Source organism: Anopheles bellator, chromosome 2 (genome assembly GCF_943735745.2).
Source record: "Anopheles bellator chromosome 2, idAnoBellAS_SP24_06.2, whole genome shotgun sequence".
Lineage (NCBI taxonomy): Eukaryota > Metazoa > Arthropoda > Insecta > Diptera > Culicidae > Anopheles > Anopheles bellator.
In genome coordinates, this window is record NC_071286.1 from 44415762 (window position 1) to 44433122 (window position 17361).

At 46.9% G+C, this 17361-nt stretch overlaps 1 protein-coding gene across 1 annotated transcript in view; it reads right to left on the minus strand.

The window, feature by feature from the left end:
* LOC131207581 (uncharacterized) overlaps window positions 1-17361 on the minus strand; it is a 97897-nt gene that overhangs the window by 11905 nt on the left and 68631 nt on the right. Inside the window, exons 4-6 of the mRNA XM_058200201.1 lie at window positions 11434-11578; window positions 10301-10428; window positions 2069-2671 (exon numbers count right to left, since the gene is read on the minus strand). Of these exons, the coding sequence (XP_058056184.1) occupies window positions 2069-2671; window positions 10301-10428; window positions 11434-11578 (876 nt within the window). The remainder of the gene's footprint in view (window positions 1-2068; window positions 2672-10300; window positions 10429-11433; window positions 11579-17361) is intronic.

Genomic DNA, 17361 nt, shown 5'->3' on the forward strand with positions numbered 1-17361 from the left:
TCGTTCAATGCGATCGTGAAAATGGAAGGAAACCCTTCGACTGACGTGTGGCTTTTGAGCGCGCCCTTTTTTCTGTGCCTGCCACCCTTCCGGTGGCCGCGCTTGCGGAATTTAGTGACGGTGTTTGATTTACGCCCCATGGGCGCCGGCGGGGCGTTGCACCGGACCGCCTCCGCGGGGCTATTTGGAAATAATTTATCAACTAATTGCACTCTATTGTGAGTTATCATTTTTGGAGTGTAAATTTAACCTCTGCCCGTGCCTGTGTGTGTGGCTGCTGGTCATTTAGTGTGCCGCGGCATTGTCAGCTTGGTCGGCACGTACCATTTGGTGGTTGAAAATAATTATTTCGCGCAGGGGAAAAGGTTCGGTAAAAATAAAGAAAAAAGGAAAAAGGGACAGCACTTGTTATTTATTGGATAGCGCTGTCAGCTGACTTCTGGAGTTCCGGAGTACCGGAGTTCAGTAAAAGTAAATTACGTTGAAATATTGTACTTTCCGTGCCCCTTTTTAATGAGCCCGAGGCCCACCCGTGCTCAACGAGCGGAGGACATAATATTGGCATTACATAATTAAATCATGTGACAACACTTTAATGTCCCTTCAATTATTGAGCCGCAACATCATTTAGCAGCGACAACACCGTGCCGGACCAACGGGTTAGTCAAATGCGCGCGCGATAACGCTCTCGGCGTGCAGTTACTTATCACCGCCACGAGCTAAATGACACCTGTTATGGGCGAGCATGGAGCAGTATCATTATTTAGACAGAAAGTGTAATCAATTCATTAGTCGACGAAAACGGGACGGCTGTGTGCTGTGGCGTTAGCTAGTGCCCAGCGGCGTACGACAAGTAAAATCGACGTGCGATATGATCTGGATCGCCGTTCGAGGATCGATTCGATTTGAAGTTCTAACCGTCTAACCGTTCAGAGCCTTTCAGTGGAAAACGCCGCAGATGTCGAATCAGCCACTAATTAGTGGAATGTGATTATGTCGACAGTGCCATAAATCAACACACCGTTCCAAAGCGGACGTGTGGCAGCAATGTTTCTCATTACTTTTATGGCATTACTAGACAGGCACCAGGCGCCTCCATTCGACGATGGAGACGCCCGGTACTTTGTAAGAAATCAAATGACCCTCATCGATAGAGACGGCGCCGAACAGGCCAATTGTTTTACAAAGTACGAAAGTGCATTGCTCTGTGACGCTTCAGTAGCAAGAAGTGAGCACTCTGATTAACTGTACGGGCTGTATCTTTCGTTAAGATTTAAAATGGCAACGTTGCTTATGCTGTGAAACGTCACTGGAACCCTGTGAAAGTAAAACAATGTTTAAGAATGAAAGGTTGCGTGATGCCTGAAATCGTGGCAATGGTGTGCTCGGTTTGATCGGTGCCATGCCATGCGTGCGTCCGACGATGTTTGTTAGGAGGAGGTGCGTCAGAAGGGTGCATAGTATATAGAGTTCTAGTCGGTGCGTCTTATACAGTTGTGAGATTGTGCGTCTTTTACAAAATGGCATCCACAGGTGCAGGTGATTACGTAAAGGTTTGTGAAGTGCAGCACATTGAGACGAGCTCGAGTTGATCCTGGCCGGCGAGATCTGTGTGTCGGAGCAGCCCAGCCCAGCCCAGAACGCAGTTGGACTCTCCGAATCGAATCGGACCTACAACGAGTTTGGATGGGTTCTCGACTTTGGATGGGTTTCGGCTGAGAGAGTCTCCAACTTTCGCGCGAGTGTAGATTAAACAGCAAAGCAAAACTTGAGCTAAAATCAGATACCGTTCCCCAAGTGGGCTACTTGCACCGTTTGCTGTCCGTCGCTTCTGACAACTATTGAGACGGTGTGCAAAAAATAAATACACGAACGAAACGGACGACACCCGGAGGCGACTTCCGAACAACAATCGCGAAGAGAGAGAGCAAACACAAGACGCAGACACACTTGGAACAGCCAGGATCAACTCGGAACTCGGAACAGTGTCCCGGCCTCGGATGGGGCCCCCTGAAAGAGAGTAGAACAGGCATGAGAAGGAGTGCTAAGAGTGCTAACGAGGCCTCACCCGTCTCCGGTAGCTGGTGGAGGTCGGCTGGGACGGACATGCTGTCCCACCGGCTCTCCGTGTAATGGTGCTGCGGCAGCTGGTGCTGGTGCTGACCGGGCTGGTGCTGATCGGGCCACGGCTGTGATCGGCTGTGATTGTGCGGCGGTGCCGGGTGGTGCTCGCTGCTTGCGATCGGTGCATTATGGCTACTGTGAGTGGTACTTTGGTGCTTGGTGTGGTGCAAGGTGTCAGAATTGTGCTCATATCTAGTGCGATAGCTGTGCTCCGTGCCCGGGTGCTGTCGATGCACGGATGAAAAGGACGAAGAAGACGAGGAGGAGGAGGAGGAGGAGGAGGATTGATCTTGTTCGTGGCCGGAACCACCGGTGGAGCTGTTGCTGCCGGGGCCGGAAGCGCCATCGGGTAGATTAATGTAGTCCACGGTGGCGCTGTAGATGGCGGCCCCGAACGCGGACGGTGGGTACTTGCGCGACGGAAACAGGAAGTAGGGGTAAGTGCTGGTCGGCGGGGGATCTTCAATGATGTCGGAGGGATAGAAGTTCGGATAGATGGAGTTGGTGGCGGTGCCGGATGATATATCGAGTGCAGAAGGAAGTACATCTGCAAGACAGAGAGATTGAGAGCGTGGGAAACGGTGCAAAAAAAGAAAAACACACACACACACACATATACACAAGTGATTTCGATTGATTTATGGTTAGTTTCGAGCAGTTTCGCGCTGGTCGTCGAGTATGTGGTTTTTCGTGACGGTCGGACCCCGCCAGTGGTTGTTCGAAGGAATCGATTTTTTTGTTCTAAGTGGATTCTGGACCATGTTTTTTGCAGCTCTGTGCGAGATACATATCAACAACTCACAATAACTCATTCACTCGCGTCTCTTCAACCATAAGTAACACTCCGCCGACACGGCTCCGACTGCTATCAATTTTCTGGGCTGGTCTTTGATGGTCACGCAAGACAGCATGGTCCGTTCATCAATAGTTGAGGCAAAAGAGACTAGCACCGATGGGGTTATCAGTCAAAGTTGCAGTACGTTTAGGATATTAAACATTTTGAACTCTGTTTCTTAAGCTTTTGATTCCGACGCCTCCTTAGAGTCTTCTACCAAAGGTTTCCGTTCTTGTGCCCGGCGGCCTTCTTTGATTCAAGGAAGAAAACAACTTTCCTGGCTCATAACTTTGGCCTTGGAGCGAAACCATGACTCAAGCGCCTACTGCACTTGATGAGGTTGTAAGTGTAGAGTTTTGGCGAATAAATGAAAGGCGACCCCATGCTTGCTGGCTACCCCGGCTCTTATGGTTCCCGGCGGATGTGTAGTGGCTTCTCGTCTTAAATAAACCTGCCACCAGCCTTCCGAGAACCTGAACGGTAACGTAGGTGGAGTAAAAACACACTGGGAGAAGGCATAAGAAAATACACATCGCGCGGGACCGAAGTTTGCGGCTTCGGCCCGGTGCTTCGTGGCGCCCATTGGATGGGACGTGCTGTGGGAGCTACAAATTACTTTAATAGATCACGTCAGTTTGATGTGTTTGCCAGGACGAAGCATAAAGGTCGATGATGCTCATGACGCTCCTTAGGAAACGGTCCACGTTGTTCCATAACTCCTTCGGTCGGCCCCAAAACTTCGGAGAGCAGAGAGCTCGTTTTCCGTTTGTTAATTTCCGGTTCTACCGATGTTGAGGTTCGATTGTTCCAACGCTGTTCGATTGAGGTGCAGTTTTTGGGTTAGCTGATGTTTTAGCTGCCTTCGGGCAAGCCTTACTTGATAGTTTTTGAATACAAATTAAATTGCCTTCTGGTAAGCGTTGCTGGAGTTCGATAACTTGGAACACGATAATCTTGTTCTCCATTAGTTTCGTGTAAGTTACAAACCAAAACAGTTGCCTGACGATTATTTTAACAAATATCTCCCATCAGGCCACTGGTTTTCTACAGTACGCACCGTTTCAAACCATGTAATATGTAACAAGCAAATTCTGTAGCCTGGAGCTTGGGGTATTCTGTTCTTGTTACTGATTTTGTGGAATCCAAATTTTGAGGCACACAAAATGGCACCGTAACGGAAAGCCAAATTAAATGAAAGTCCAGTTTTTAATAAAAGGGAGCTCATATTTCCAGGTTGGCTGCTGGGAGCCCTTGTGTCCACTTCTGAATAAATTGTTTCATCAGATTCACGGCACGGCAGCTCATCCGGTACGACAGCAGCACAATGCTTGACATCAAACAGTCTTCAACGGGGACGGGGCCTTCTTTGACTCAGCTTTGCCGTGATTCTATTCACGGCCTCCAGTGCTGCCGAGTGCACGGGGCTGTTGCACATAAATAAAATATAATTCTCAAGCAGGGAACGATCTCGGAACGATTGTCGGACTTCTAAGCACGCTGAAACTGACGCTACGAATGGCCCGTTCTCCGGTCGCGTTGTCTGGAGTCGTCTTCTTGTACTGCTCCACGCTGCCAAGCAATGCTGGCGCTGAAACTACCGCTGGGCGACTTCTCGCTTGCAGCGTGTCTTTTTCGGAACTCGCGAGAATGTCTTGCAAGGCCATCGCATCCTTTTGAAGCCGCCGGTCCGCCCTTTTTGGTTCCGTGTGCTTTTCGCAGCCGGCCTTCTTTCAACTGCACTTTTATCGCCGTGACATTCGACCCAATGCCGCTCTCCTGCTGCAGGCCGAGTCCAATAATTTGAATGCCTATTTGATGTTGAGCGGTAATGGTAGAAGATGTTGCTGGGAGTGTCCAAGGTGTGGACAGCCCACATACAATAATGTTAAGTGTGAAGTTGTGGAACTTTTTGCCACCTGCAAAATTGTGCTTTGAGATGTGCTTCAACGGAGCAGATAATAGGCTGCACTTTCGGAGACTTTCCTCCAGGCGCCAGATTCAGGGCGGGTGCATCTAACAGCTTTAGTTCCGTTCCAGTTTTAAAGCGTCACAATTAAGTACTGTTTTCTGGTAGCGTTTCTGTACTCATATACGAACACGCTGCATGAACTTCTCATCGTTTTTGCGAGTGTTTCGTGAAATCTTTGCCAGTGACCCATCAAGAGTTTGGATTTTTTACTACTACTTTTACAACTACTGTTGCATTTTGCATAAGTTTGGCTTACATGACTTTTGAAACGTCAAATTTCATTTTGAAAATTATGAACATAAAGTTTGACCTTTACGCAATGGCATGCCATTCACTGGCAGAAGATTGGAAAATATTAAAAAAATATTTCCAAAGCGGTGAGTCTTCAACTGAAACTGTACGAAATTCAATAAGCTTATTTCATTTACGCTCATTTCCCCCTCGGTGATTTATGCTAATATTAGGTCTCGATAAACCCACACGTCGTGCAAGAGAAGCCAATGCGCCCATAACGAGTGACTGTTCGGTGGGGATTTCGGTCTGGCGACATCATCGGCCCATTTCTCTTCGAAAATTGAAGAAGGAGCCACCGTAACCGTCGATGGCGTACGCTACCGAGCTGAAAACTTGGACGACATTTGGTATCAACTAGTTTCGGCACTTTTCTCAAACGATTACTAGCCGGATACCAGCGTTGAGTTTTTACGTGCAGTATCGAGCTCCCAAACAGTATTACTAGAGTGCCACCGGGTTGACGAAAACGGTGTTCTGCGACCTGTGCATAAATTAAATACCAACCTGGAACAGGTCGCTCCGTAGTCCGATATTAAGCAACTTCGATAACACTCTTCGTTCAGTCCGCACCGTTCAAGAGACACTCGAGTTGCTGCGCCACACATTTTATGGCCACACAGGATCCGTCGGATGCACCCTCCAAGAACGTCCTCTTCGAGGCGAAGGACAGATCTCGTTAATAGCCCCTACGCTTGCTCTCACCTCGTCACCGAACGAAGCAACAGCAACCGATTAGTCATGTCCGAGCCGAGTCGTCCATTCCGGTCTCACCCGTCAGCCAGCGTGAGCTGTGAGTACTGGGGACAATCACATCGTGTACTACTTCACACTCCGCTAGGGGACACCAGGCGATTGGTAGACGCCCCACACGCCACAAACCCAAGACCGGGTTCCCCGCACGCCGTGTACCATAACTTTCGCCCGTCCACTCTCCTCAGAATCCTCATTTCGTCTCTACGATCGTGTCTTGTTTACTTTGTGCCTTTGTGGCGCCATTATTGTGGAGCTCGCACGCGTCCTCTCTTCGTTAGTCTCATCAAATGTCGTCGCCGCTGAAGAGACCTTCCGGAGAGCCACCGCCGGCCAGGGTCGGGTAGGACACTTTGGTGAGTCTAAAATAACGGCACGTACGGGGCGTTAGTTGCTGTTAGTCGAAACGCGTGGCGCGACAATTCTGGTACTACACACCGGCTCGGGCTGATGTTTTAAGAGGATTCCGGATCCTCCACTTCCGTGCCTCGCTTCGCTGACTTATTGCGGGGCCTACGAGGGCTTTACGAGGCAGCCCCCGAGCGGCAGCCGCTGCCGAGCGGACTAACGGGTTGCTAAAGGAAATATGGGAGCTTAAAATTTTCATTGTCCTCCGAGGCGCCCCGAAGGGGACCTCGAAATGTCTGCAAAAATTCCTCAGAGAAGCGACGGCCCGATGTTTACGGTTGGCCGGGGCCACGGTAACCTTTGCGGTGAGCCCTCCCGTGACCCGTTAAATCTTGTTTTTTATGTCAACCCACCCAGCCCAGGAACTCAATTATCCTTTCCGCCCGCCGGTACTTCGACGGTACGCGCGCGCCGTGCGTACGCGTAAACCTTTCGGTGTCCCGTTCCTTTTTGTTTTTATTCGCCTTGGCTTTCAGATTTTTCGCAGGCCGGGCGCAACATTCCACGGTAATTGATTCACCTGCGCGCGGACGTGCGTGAGAGCGTCCTTCACGAACACCGCGAGATAGGGCCCCGCGGGGACCACTGACACACGTGGCCCGGTGCGTGGCCACTCGAAATGTGCGCACCGAATATCCGGTACTCACTAGACGGTCCATTGTCCGGGGCCAGGACTCCGAACCGGCAGAGCACTGAAACTCAATCACTACGGCTGGGAACAGTGCATTCTGGGAAAGGGGAATAAATCTTACAAGTTTGCCCAGTTCGGCCCCCCAATGTTACAGTAGCAAACAACAAACAAGACCTCCCATCTGACGTCTGAAATTAATCTCTTTTTCGGATACTTTGAGTTTATTATAACGCCCACCGTAGGTGTGTTGTGGCCGAGCCAAAACTTAATTACCTGTAACGCTTGTTAGGCTCTTCTTCAAACAAAGCGCAACGTTTTCAAAGCGTTGCGTTTCTTTGGTTAGGATAGATTACCAGTCCGGTTTCAAGTGCGAGCGAAACGATAACAAGCAGCAAGTCAGAGTGGCGCACGGGCCTTCGAAGAGCCGCATCGTTCTAAAAGCAGAGCGATGGCAATAACAAAAAAGAATACGGACACTTCCGACCTGCAATGGGGTGCTTGATTGAATAGGACTAATTGCCCAGGAGCCAGACATGGGCTGTCGCGACACGTCCTCTTGTCTACGCTGTCCGCGTAGACCCGGCACTCGGGAGACTTCTTCTAATTAGATACCGTGTACAAGTGGACATATTCAACTTGACGGGTCAACAAAATACGGCCGGTGTCCCTTCTTAGGATTGCCGGAAGCCCTCTCGGCGAAGGCTTCTAGTTTGTTCTTTTAAATTTAAGACAGTGTTTCTCCAATTTGCAGAAACGAATGAAGCATGATGAAGCAACCGAGAGCACTACAGAGACAGCGTAACAGGACGAGATCAAACGGGCTGCTTTGAAATTTGGTAGAGCTCCAGACGTATTACTTTACTGGGTTGCTCTTACGAAGACTGCAGTTAGCATGATCGGTTTAGCATTGACTTATGGTTGTTTAGACGCACCATTTTTTGTTCATCGCATTCACACTCGTATCATCTGACACAGACACACACAGGACACTCAATAGTTTAGAGGGGTCAACACGCACTTCTTATAGACAAAGTTCGACAAGCTAATGTTCAGTAAACTCAACCATATATGCAAAAATGCATGTGTATCAAACATAAACATTACTGAAAATAAAGGTGGGTCTCGCAAAACAATTGACAACAGTACCTTGAGAAATAGACTTTTGAACAGACGGCTCTACCTGTTAATTTGGCTATTTTGGCAACATTACCTGGTTTTGACATCAGGTTAATAATTTCAGGTCGAAAAAAAATTGTTTCGGCTTGCAACCAATCTTTGAAAGGGTGAGACCATGTCAAATTTTGTGCTTGTCGGGACTTGTTTTTAGAAGATCGCAGTGCTTTAAGTGGCATACAAAATTTTAAAATGGCGATTTTGGTTTAACAAAGAAAATGCATCGAAGGATCCAATAAAATGGACTTTCTGATGGGACAGAAAGGTGTGATGCTTCACAAGTTCTTAAAACTTGATGAAAACGTTATTTCTGATCGCTACTAACAACAAATGATTTCTGATGATTTGATTTGATTTTTTGTTTGATTTCTTTGAAAAAAGTATATTTCGCAAGGTATACACCTGGTATGAACAAAAAGCTAGAAAGATAAAACAGTAACTCACTAGGAAAGGAATGAAACAACAACAAGATAACTACACTGAAAAACAGCACTGACTGATGGTTTTTGATGAAGAAAACATCTTCTACCGAACATGCTTAAATCTGTTGCAACCGCAGTACAACTGTAAGTTGTATATAGCTTTTGTCTTTCGAGTTTTTATTTGTGGAAAAACACAATCCATTGAATTGGCATTCAGGTGGACCAGCCATCGAGACATTTCTGCATTGTGCTAACATAATTTCTTCATTTTCTGCAGAAAACCACCACACGGATTCGCGGTGGGAAACACGACATAACCACAGCTGCTTTCAATTTGTGCAACGCGTGGTTAATCCGTACACACGATTCCGAAACCGATTTTTGCCACACCAACATGCGGAAGAAGCGTGAACATGATGGATGAGAGTTGGCACAGTGGTTCGTAATCCGTGAGACACGCCCGCAGTTGAAGGGAATTCATTTTTTAATGAAAAAAGAAATCCAAAAGCAGGAACGTTCAACACAAAACGGTGTTGGTTGTTTAAAATATTAAGGAACGGAGGGAGCGTTGTGGTGTTAGCCAGAGCTTTCGTTTTTTTACTTTTCTTTTCCCGCCCAACAATTGGGACTTCGAGAGAACCAAAGGAGAACCGTTTTCCCCTGCCTCGCTGAAAACTGAATGTTTAAACTGAAAAGCGAAAGCGTGAAAGCATGAGAAATGAGGTGAGTTTGGCAGAAATGGCAGAAGGGATGAATTGAAAGAGAATCATAACCTCGAGGAAAATAATAGATGCCTACGGGAATGCGGCGTTAAGCTGCCGCAGAGTTGAATTGAAAGTACGGCCGGGGCCAACGATCAAAACTAGACAAAAAGTGCAAGCGGCTACAGGAAGTTAGGGAAACCAAAACGGGTTTATTTCGGAAAGAAAAAAAACCACACACAAACCGGAAGGTGATTCTTCATTGCCAAACGTCGACAAACGTAGCGCCAACGAGGCGAGAAAAACGCAAAGTACAAAATCAAACACAAACGAAACGAATCCTTGGTGAAATAAAGAACAGTTTAGCTGAGAAGTGTTAAAGAAATCTCGTAAATATTAGGGAGAGAAGAAAGTTTCCGATAAAAACGAAAAAGAAACGAACGCAGTAAACGGGACACGGCTGAAACAGTCGTACCGTGGAGGGAAAATGTGTCTCAGAACATGGTCTTCTGGCGAAGTATAACAGAAAACTAGTGCAGCTCGGGAAGAAAGTGTTCAGGAAACAGTTCGCACGGAATGGTTTTCCTCGCTTTCGCCTTTTTGAAAAGGAAAAGTTCGCAAAGGAAATGGAAGAAAAACACATAAAAACTGAAACGGCGAGCGACGAATGAAGAGAAGCATGTAGAACCGGGAAAGCAAAACTAGAAATTGCACTCTGGAAAACTGTGAAAAGGAAAAGACAAATCATCCCAAACTGTTCGAAGTCAGCGAGTTCACTGCCAACTTTCGTGCCCGGGGCACCGATTGGCACACACTACATTTAACGGCAAGGTGTTGTCCCGGGCAATGAAAACACCCTGTCAGCCGTACGGAGTTTGAGTTACGCTGAAAGTTGGCAGTGCACCGGTCGGCGGTCTCGGGGACAGCTTGGGACGATCGGACCACGGAAACGCTACGCGGAATGCTGTGGAGCGGTTTTTGGTGGAAACTTACCGACGCACGGATTATGGTTAACAACGCTAAATATTTTATCACATCTACGCTTCATGTGATTATTCGGGCAGATGCAGCCGAACATCGGTGATAATCTCAGATTAGTCCACGCTTCGTAGCATAAATCCCTGTTGAATGGTGTAATTGAGAAATATGGTTGAGTGATTGCGCCGACTCGCGTTCCTCGGTGTTCTGCACAACGTTCCTCCGGCCATCTTCCCGCTCTCATTGATCGCCCTCGGTTCGAGGCGTCATTTCGTTTGTCCCACTTCGCGCACCGCTTGCGTGCACTTTGTCCATCGGCGTGCGCTTCCCCATACACTCATCTATGCACTAATGCTTCAGAAAGCTTTTCCATGAGAAATTTCGTTGCAGGAGAACCATTGGGCAGACGGGTGTTCTCAACATGATTTGTCCAATTGAAAGGGAATCATTCGAAAGGATCGCAGAATCTCAAGGATCGGGGTGTGTTGCAGGTGCATAATCAAACCCTTCCAACGAAACATCTGATGTGGATTTCCACCGTTTAATGCCCTAACTGTACTTTTGTCGTTCACTCGAGTACTGTTTAACTTGTGTTTGTTTTATTTGTCTGTGTTTTTTTTAATTTACAAGCGCATTAATGTTTTTACTCATGCAACAAATGGATTTACATGCCACAAAATCTTCAAACTCGTTAGACTTTTCAATCGATCTATTCCTCAAATGAGTTGAAAGAAACGTTTCTCGTTACGGGTGAAACAAATTTCAATTTCAACCAAAGTTTGTGATTTAATGGATAGCTTTTACAAACTTAAAAATTGTGAGCACTGTGCTGTATATTATCCGCAACGTAAGATAAAACATTTCTAATTGAATAAACAATTTGTATAGGTTGATTGGTGACAAAGTTCAAATGTGCATTTCGAATAAATTATTTAGTGAGGTGGCTTCATTTAGAAGATAAATTTGACCCATACGAGCACGTTTCGTGTACGTTCCTGCTTGCTTCTTTTTAAAGATTCTCACATTCACCTTGCATACAAATTCAATTTTTTTAACCCCGTTTGGCCATTGTTTCTCCTGCTTTTGTGCTTGAATTTTTGTTCGGATTACTTCAGCTACCGCCCAAACCGCCGGCAACCAACGCATACCTATCTTCCATGCGGCACTTGTTTTCCCGCACTTTGCAGTGAAGCTTAAAGTCTTCAAATAGTTTAATACACTTTCGCTCCTGCTGGCACACAGACAGTGCATGGTTGCACGTGGGCAGTGCATCCACCGGGTACGGGTCTTTTTCTGGAACGAGAGAAGCAAGAAAACAGCACGAGGAAAAGAGAAAGAGAACCAGATAAGCGAGAAAGAGAGAGAGAGAGAGAGAGAGAAAGAGAGAAAGAAAATGATATAGTTAGTGAGGTCACCAAGAACTATCTCAAAAATAATGACTGAATCAAGCTTCCAATCTGCTTCAAGAACGGCCAAGACGCAAACAAACGCTGTTCGGGCGTTTGCGCTTCGGCTTCATAAGAAATTCATTAAGACCACGTCACAACACCTTGCGCCGGAAGGCAACACATGCCGTCAGGAATCCTCCCAAACGTATCGAGATGGTGGAACGATGGCGGCCAGGCAGGACTCTCCACCCGGCGGAGGAACTGAACACGTGATTTGCATAATGTTTACCGGCTGGCGACTCTTGCCCGGCGCTAGACACATGTTTTCGGTATCGCCGGGAAGCCGCCGGGAGTTGGTTGCGTTTTACGAGTTTAAACAATCGATCTAGCCGTCTAGTGCCTTTTGGGGAACGAGTGTGTCTAGTTAGGTTGCCAGCCGTCTTCAATCTTGCAGCCGCCACTGCAACCGACTGCCTTCTCGACCACGGTCGATCGGTCGGTTGGGGAATTCCTATCGACATTAAAGCGATGTTTGGCAGTTTGTATTGTGGTCCGTGCCGTGCCCCACTTGAAGCTCGTTGAACGTCGATGCCACTGGCAAAGGATGGCGCCAATCGGCCACTGGGGCATCGCAGACCGGTCGTCAAGAAGGGGACCGATCGAGCATCGTTCAATAATGCTAACAAGACGATCTTCGACATGCAGCACGTCTCGAGTCCAGTTGCGGACCCCAGACACACACGGTGAAGCAACCGCAAGATACACAATGCACTTAAAGTAGCAACAGAGTCCACACATCCGCTTGGCATGGCTTACGAAGATAAAACGCCTTGTGTTGTGGCCAGACGTTCGGCGTATGCCAGATATAACCTCCGCGTCTTTGTAGTGACATTCTTGAGCAAATAGCAGAAAAAATGCATCCAAGGGGCAGACACTAGAAATACTCGTTAGTGTGTTTGCCTCGCTTCTGTGTCGTGTTTGCCTTCGTCGGAACATTTTCTTCTAATCTTGCATAGTCTAGTGCAAGACTTTTAATAGCAGCATATAGAGTTTTATGCATTTTTGTGTTGTTATCGTCAAGAAATTCTCTTCCAAACGCACTATCAGTCTCTGTTGAACGATAATCTATCTAAAACCTATTTTATGGACCTTTAAAGATTCAAACGATTAGTTATGAATGTATTATATAGAAAGCGCAGTAATTCTGATATCCTTCCTTCTTTTTGTATTGTTGCGTGTAAAATAACTGTAAGCCGTTGGAGGCTTAATTTAAAGGGCTTTTAACCGATTCAGATGTAGATTTAAAAGTGAAAATCGTAACGATGTGCAACAGTAAATTTTTTCTCACTTTTCGCACACCGTAATTGTAGTGCTTCAAAATTAATTTTCAGCTTTAGAGCAATTCCATATTTCATTTGGCACCCGTAGTACTTGTCGAAATGCTCCGGCATTACGAACGCGAAACCTGTGTCCGGTAAAATAACCCGCGCGCCGTAATTCGTTCGCCAGCCCTCACGTGGAATGTTTGTCCAGGTATTCTGCCATATTTACTCGATTCACCAAGGTATTTATTCTGCAAGCCTCAAACCCCAACGGTGGTTCCGCTGCGCAGATAGTGACCGCCGTCGGGTTGGCTTCCTTTTGTGGTGGCTTGGAAAACGAAAAAAAAGAACGCATCCACGTGGCTTAGAATCTGGACGATGTTTTCGTTCGGTGCCTCTGTTCCGATTATTTTCGAACAATAAACCCTCCAGTTCCGCATTTACAATCCAAATGGCGCAGGTCCGCAAACCGGAAGCCTCGCATTGTGTTGGGTTCATAACGACGACCCGGCCGGCGACGGCGTGTGGCAGGGATCGAAAAATGCACTTCCGGCTTTCGTTTGTGATTCCAGTCCGACAACCAGCAAACGGCAGCCAGGGGGCTGCAAACAAAAGAATTGGCCACGGATTGCTGGCAGTCCACCTGAAGGCAGCCCACCTGAAGAATCCCAGCGATCCGGGGGCTCGCTTTCTTTCGTTCTGTTTTCCCGTTTTTCTTCCGCCATTTTGCGGCTCGGCATGCCACTTCCCGATGCAGCTGTTATTTGCAATAAATTTCTGCTTGAAGTAATTTACTATGCAATCTGTTCACTAGTCGCCATCACCCGGGGTCTCGCTACCAGCCACCAGCCCTGGGAGGCCGCCGGATGTGTGTATTTCTTGGCAACCATCGCGATGTTGAGCGGGCAGGTTGCAATGGATCCGCGAGGTCAGCCTACCCCCGGCACACATATTCTTCGTGTGCAGCGAGATGCGGCATAACATTAGACAGATGGCAGAATATGGATAAATGCAGCCCGGGGTTTTCCGGGGTAAACAGAAGCCACCTTCCCATCATCGGAAGTCAGGGACTCAAAAGTCAATCTTTCTCCACGAACGATTTGGTTGACAATCAGAGCAACAGAATTGCTCTTAGTTCTACAACAGCAAGGACATTGATAGCAGCGATGTACAGCGATTGAATCACTTGCTCTATGCTCTAGTTATCGCCCACAATCATTGTGTGCAGCAATCTTTGGGACACAATAGAACCGGAACGCGTATGCTATTTTTAGTAGAAACAGATTAGAACGTTGTGGTTCATATGCTGTACTAAATATTTTGATTCTGCGAAACTCGTACTACATATTAACATATTCTACAGATTTTCATTGGAGTGGCACGTTTTTAGTTATTATTTGTCAATTTGTATATTGATTTGTTCAAGTATTGTGAACATGCTGCAAGGCCTAATTGAATGGACCTATGCTAACTTTCAACGAAGTCATACAACCGAATACGGATCCAGAACAGAGATAACGCTTCATGAAAGCCAAAAAGCTACAAATACACACTGGTGTCAGTATTTACCTTTATTACAAGTTTACACCTTGGAACTTTGAAAAGGAAATTATTTCTATAATGCGCTATTCTCATTGCAACGCACGGCCCAAATCTGTTCGAATCTTTCCCGACCAAACCGTTGTGCTGACCAAAACGAAATATTGCGAATGAAACGGCTGAACAAGGACAAGAAATTGTCCGTGAAGAGCGCCGCGTTAACATGGCTCGACTTCGTGCTTCTCAATCACAATCCCATGAAACGGTTCGGTTGCGAATGCGATATCGTCGAGCCAACAAATCAGTTTCCGTCGGAAGCTTCAGTGAAAACATTTGGGAAAACGCTACTCGCGCTTTGCTTCTCGATCTGACGCAGAGGTTTTCGCATGCTGCGCCACTTCTCAGCAAAATTCGGTATCGAAATCGAACAAAATTCTGAAGGTGAGTGTTTTCGAGAAGGGAAAATGTTCTGTTGAAGGTTTGAAACCATGCCTCATTTTCAAAAGGGAGGCTCTCATTCAAAGTCTAGGTAAATGTCACCAAACTCGAATAGTTTTAAAGAAATTTTAGCCAAATACAGCTGGCGCGAGTTTTTCCATGTATCGAACGGGAAGCGAAAAGGGAAGCCGATCGGATACGTCACCAGGAAGTCCGATCCTCTGAAATGCCGAATCATCGAGAAATAAGAATGAAATAAGAGCTAGTGCTATATACAATAGTTTCTTTTCATGTTACAACTAAGACACCCTACTGATGTACTTTCTCGTATGAATAATGCAATAGAGTAAGGAACACAAGCTACCCTACACCACGGTACGCACCGCGGTGAACCCAAAACAAATTGTTTGAAATATGTGAGCTTTAAACCGATCGTAATAAATTGAAATCGAGAACTCCCCTGCGAGAACTAACGGGCACGAGGGCACCGGATCCTGGCCGTTGTCGTGCGGTGCAGAAAATTCTGCCATAAAATGCCATTCTTGAAGTCCACCACGGAAGCACGATTGAAGCGCATGCAATAAAAGCTTTTGCGCTGCTCTTAACAAACGTCCAGTACGTGTGGTCTTGTGCTAAGCGTCGGTAGGGCTAGGGTCCTTCGACAGCGCCCGCGTCCTCCGACAGTCCGGCGGCTTACAGTCGAGGAAGTGTATCGAATCTCGTCACGTTTCTTTTGACACTAACGCTTCTTAGTCCCGCGAGTCCCGTTGGAATGGTGAGTGCAAACCAAGTGCAATAAACACAGCTCATTCACACATTGTGCTGAGACCACAGCGCAGAACCGCGTTCCGGCGTATGTTTCGCGTAAGAGCCTCGCGAGCCACGACACTTTAACACTTGGCTCGTTCATTGGACGCCATGTTTCGTTAATTATTTCCTTTTTCCGCTCACAAACCCACATTCTGGCGGGTCTAACATATGCACATTTTTGAAGCACACTTTTCGGTTCGGATGCGATTCGCGTTGCCGTTGAATGGCAACCGAAATCCTCCCGGAATTATCACAGGAAACGACCGCAACGTAAGGGCGCAACGACCAGTTTTGCGGGACTCGTCGCCGTTGCCGTTGTTGGCACCGGTAGGTCACCAGGTTCAGGTCGGACGTGATTTGAATCTCGTTTCCGCCCGAATGTGTCGATAGCGTAGCCGGAGCGAAGTAAGCTTCCGTGGCACGAAACCACGCACGAGGGTCCAATAAATTGGCGAACAGAAAAAGGCATTATTTAAATTCTTCCCAACACACCAAGTCCGGGCTGGTTGTGATTTTTTTTTTGTGGTAGGTCCTGTGTGGTAAGGAAGGACTGCGCGAGAGAAGAACTCACACGTACGGCTAGGGCCTGGAAATGGTGCAGCAATTCACAGGAATATTTTTACTGAATAGTTAGGCATTATTTATGTTGCTTTTAGCTAATGGCATGAAATATGAAACCATTCAATTTGGAAAAGAACAGATAATTGATATGGTGCCCGTGTACATTCTTCGTTGATTTTCTAGCGCCTCAATAAATCTTTCTGTAACTTTCACACAACTTTTTGAGCTTTTTATGGTCGGGTCAATGTTTGAACATCTTCCACGATTCGGCAACCTCATTTGAAGGGTGGAAATGAAAATTGTCTTACTATTTACGCTTTCAAGAAGAATTGACGAAGTTGAAGGTTGAAAATCGCTTCGGTTGGACGAGTATTTGCCAACCAAACGAAATCGATCGTAATGCACGCATCAGAATGCAATTTTGCAACATATTTCGTAACAACCAGATTCCAGTCGTAAGCCAATTTCGATCACTTTTTTCGATGATGACTGCACGTGGTGTGCACTTTGCCAAAGGATTTCAGGGATGATGGAAGCGATTTAAACTCGAAAGGAAAACACGGAACACCGTACACGGGAGTTACAGTACACTATCTTCCGTCCAACTTAAAGCTTGCCGCTGGAAGTGCAACGAGCTGCACACGAGAAGAGCATGTCAATAGACATGCAAGCAACTAGTTTCTCTACACGGCACCGTGCCATCCTTCTTGCCGGTGGGTGCAAAGTGTTCAATGTTCCCAAATGTGACAAGTTGAATCGAATTTGGACATCCCGGTAGCGCGACGAGAGCTTTCCCAGACGTCTGGAACGGAACCGGAGAGTCTCGTGTTGGAATATTTTCACAGTTACCAGTTCGAATCGTTGGTCAAACAGCGTTGTTAAACATCATGTTTCGGCGCTTTGACGTGTCTACCTTCCACCGTGTTCCTTAGGGAGGGCAGTGTTCTGGAGATTACAGTCTGCTTTAGGGGAAAACGAGTGCGCCGGGAGTCGGCGATGTCACAATCGTTGTATCGAC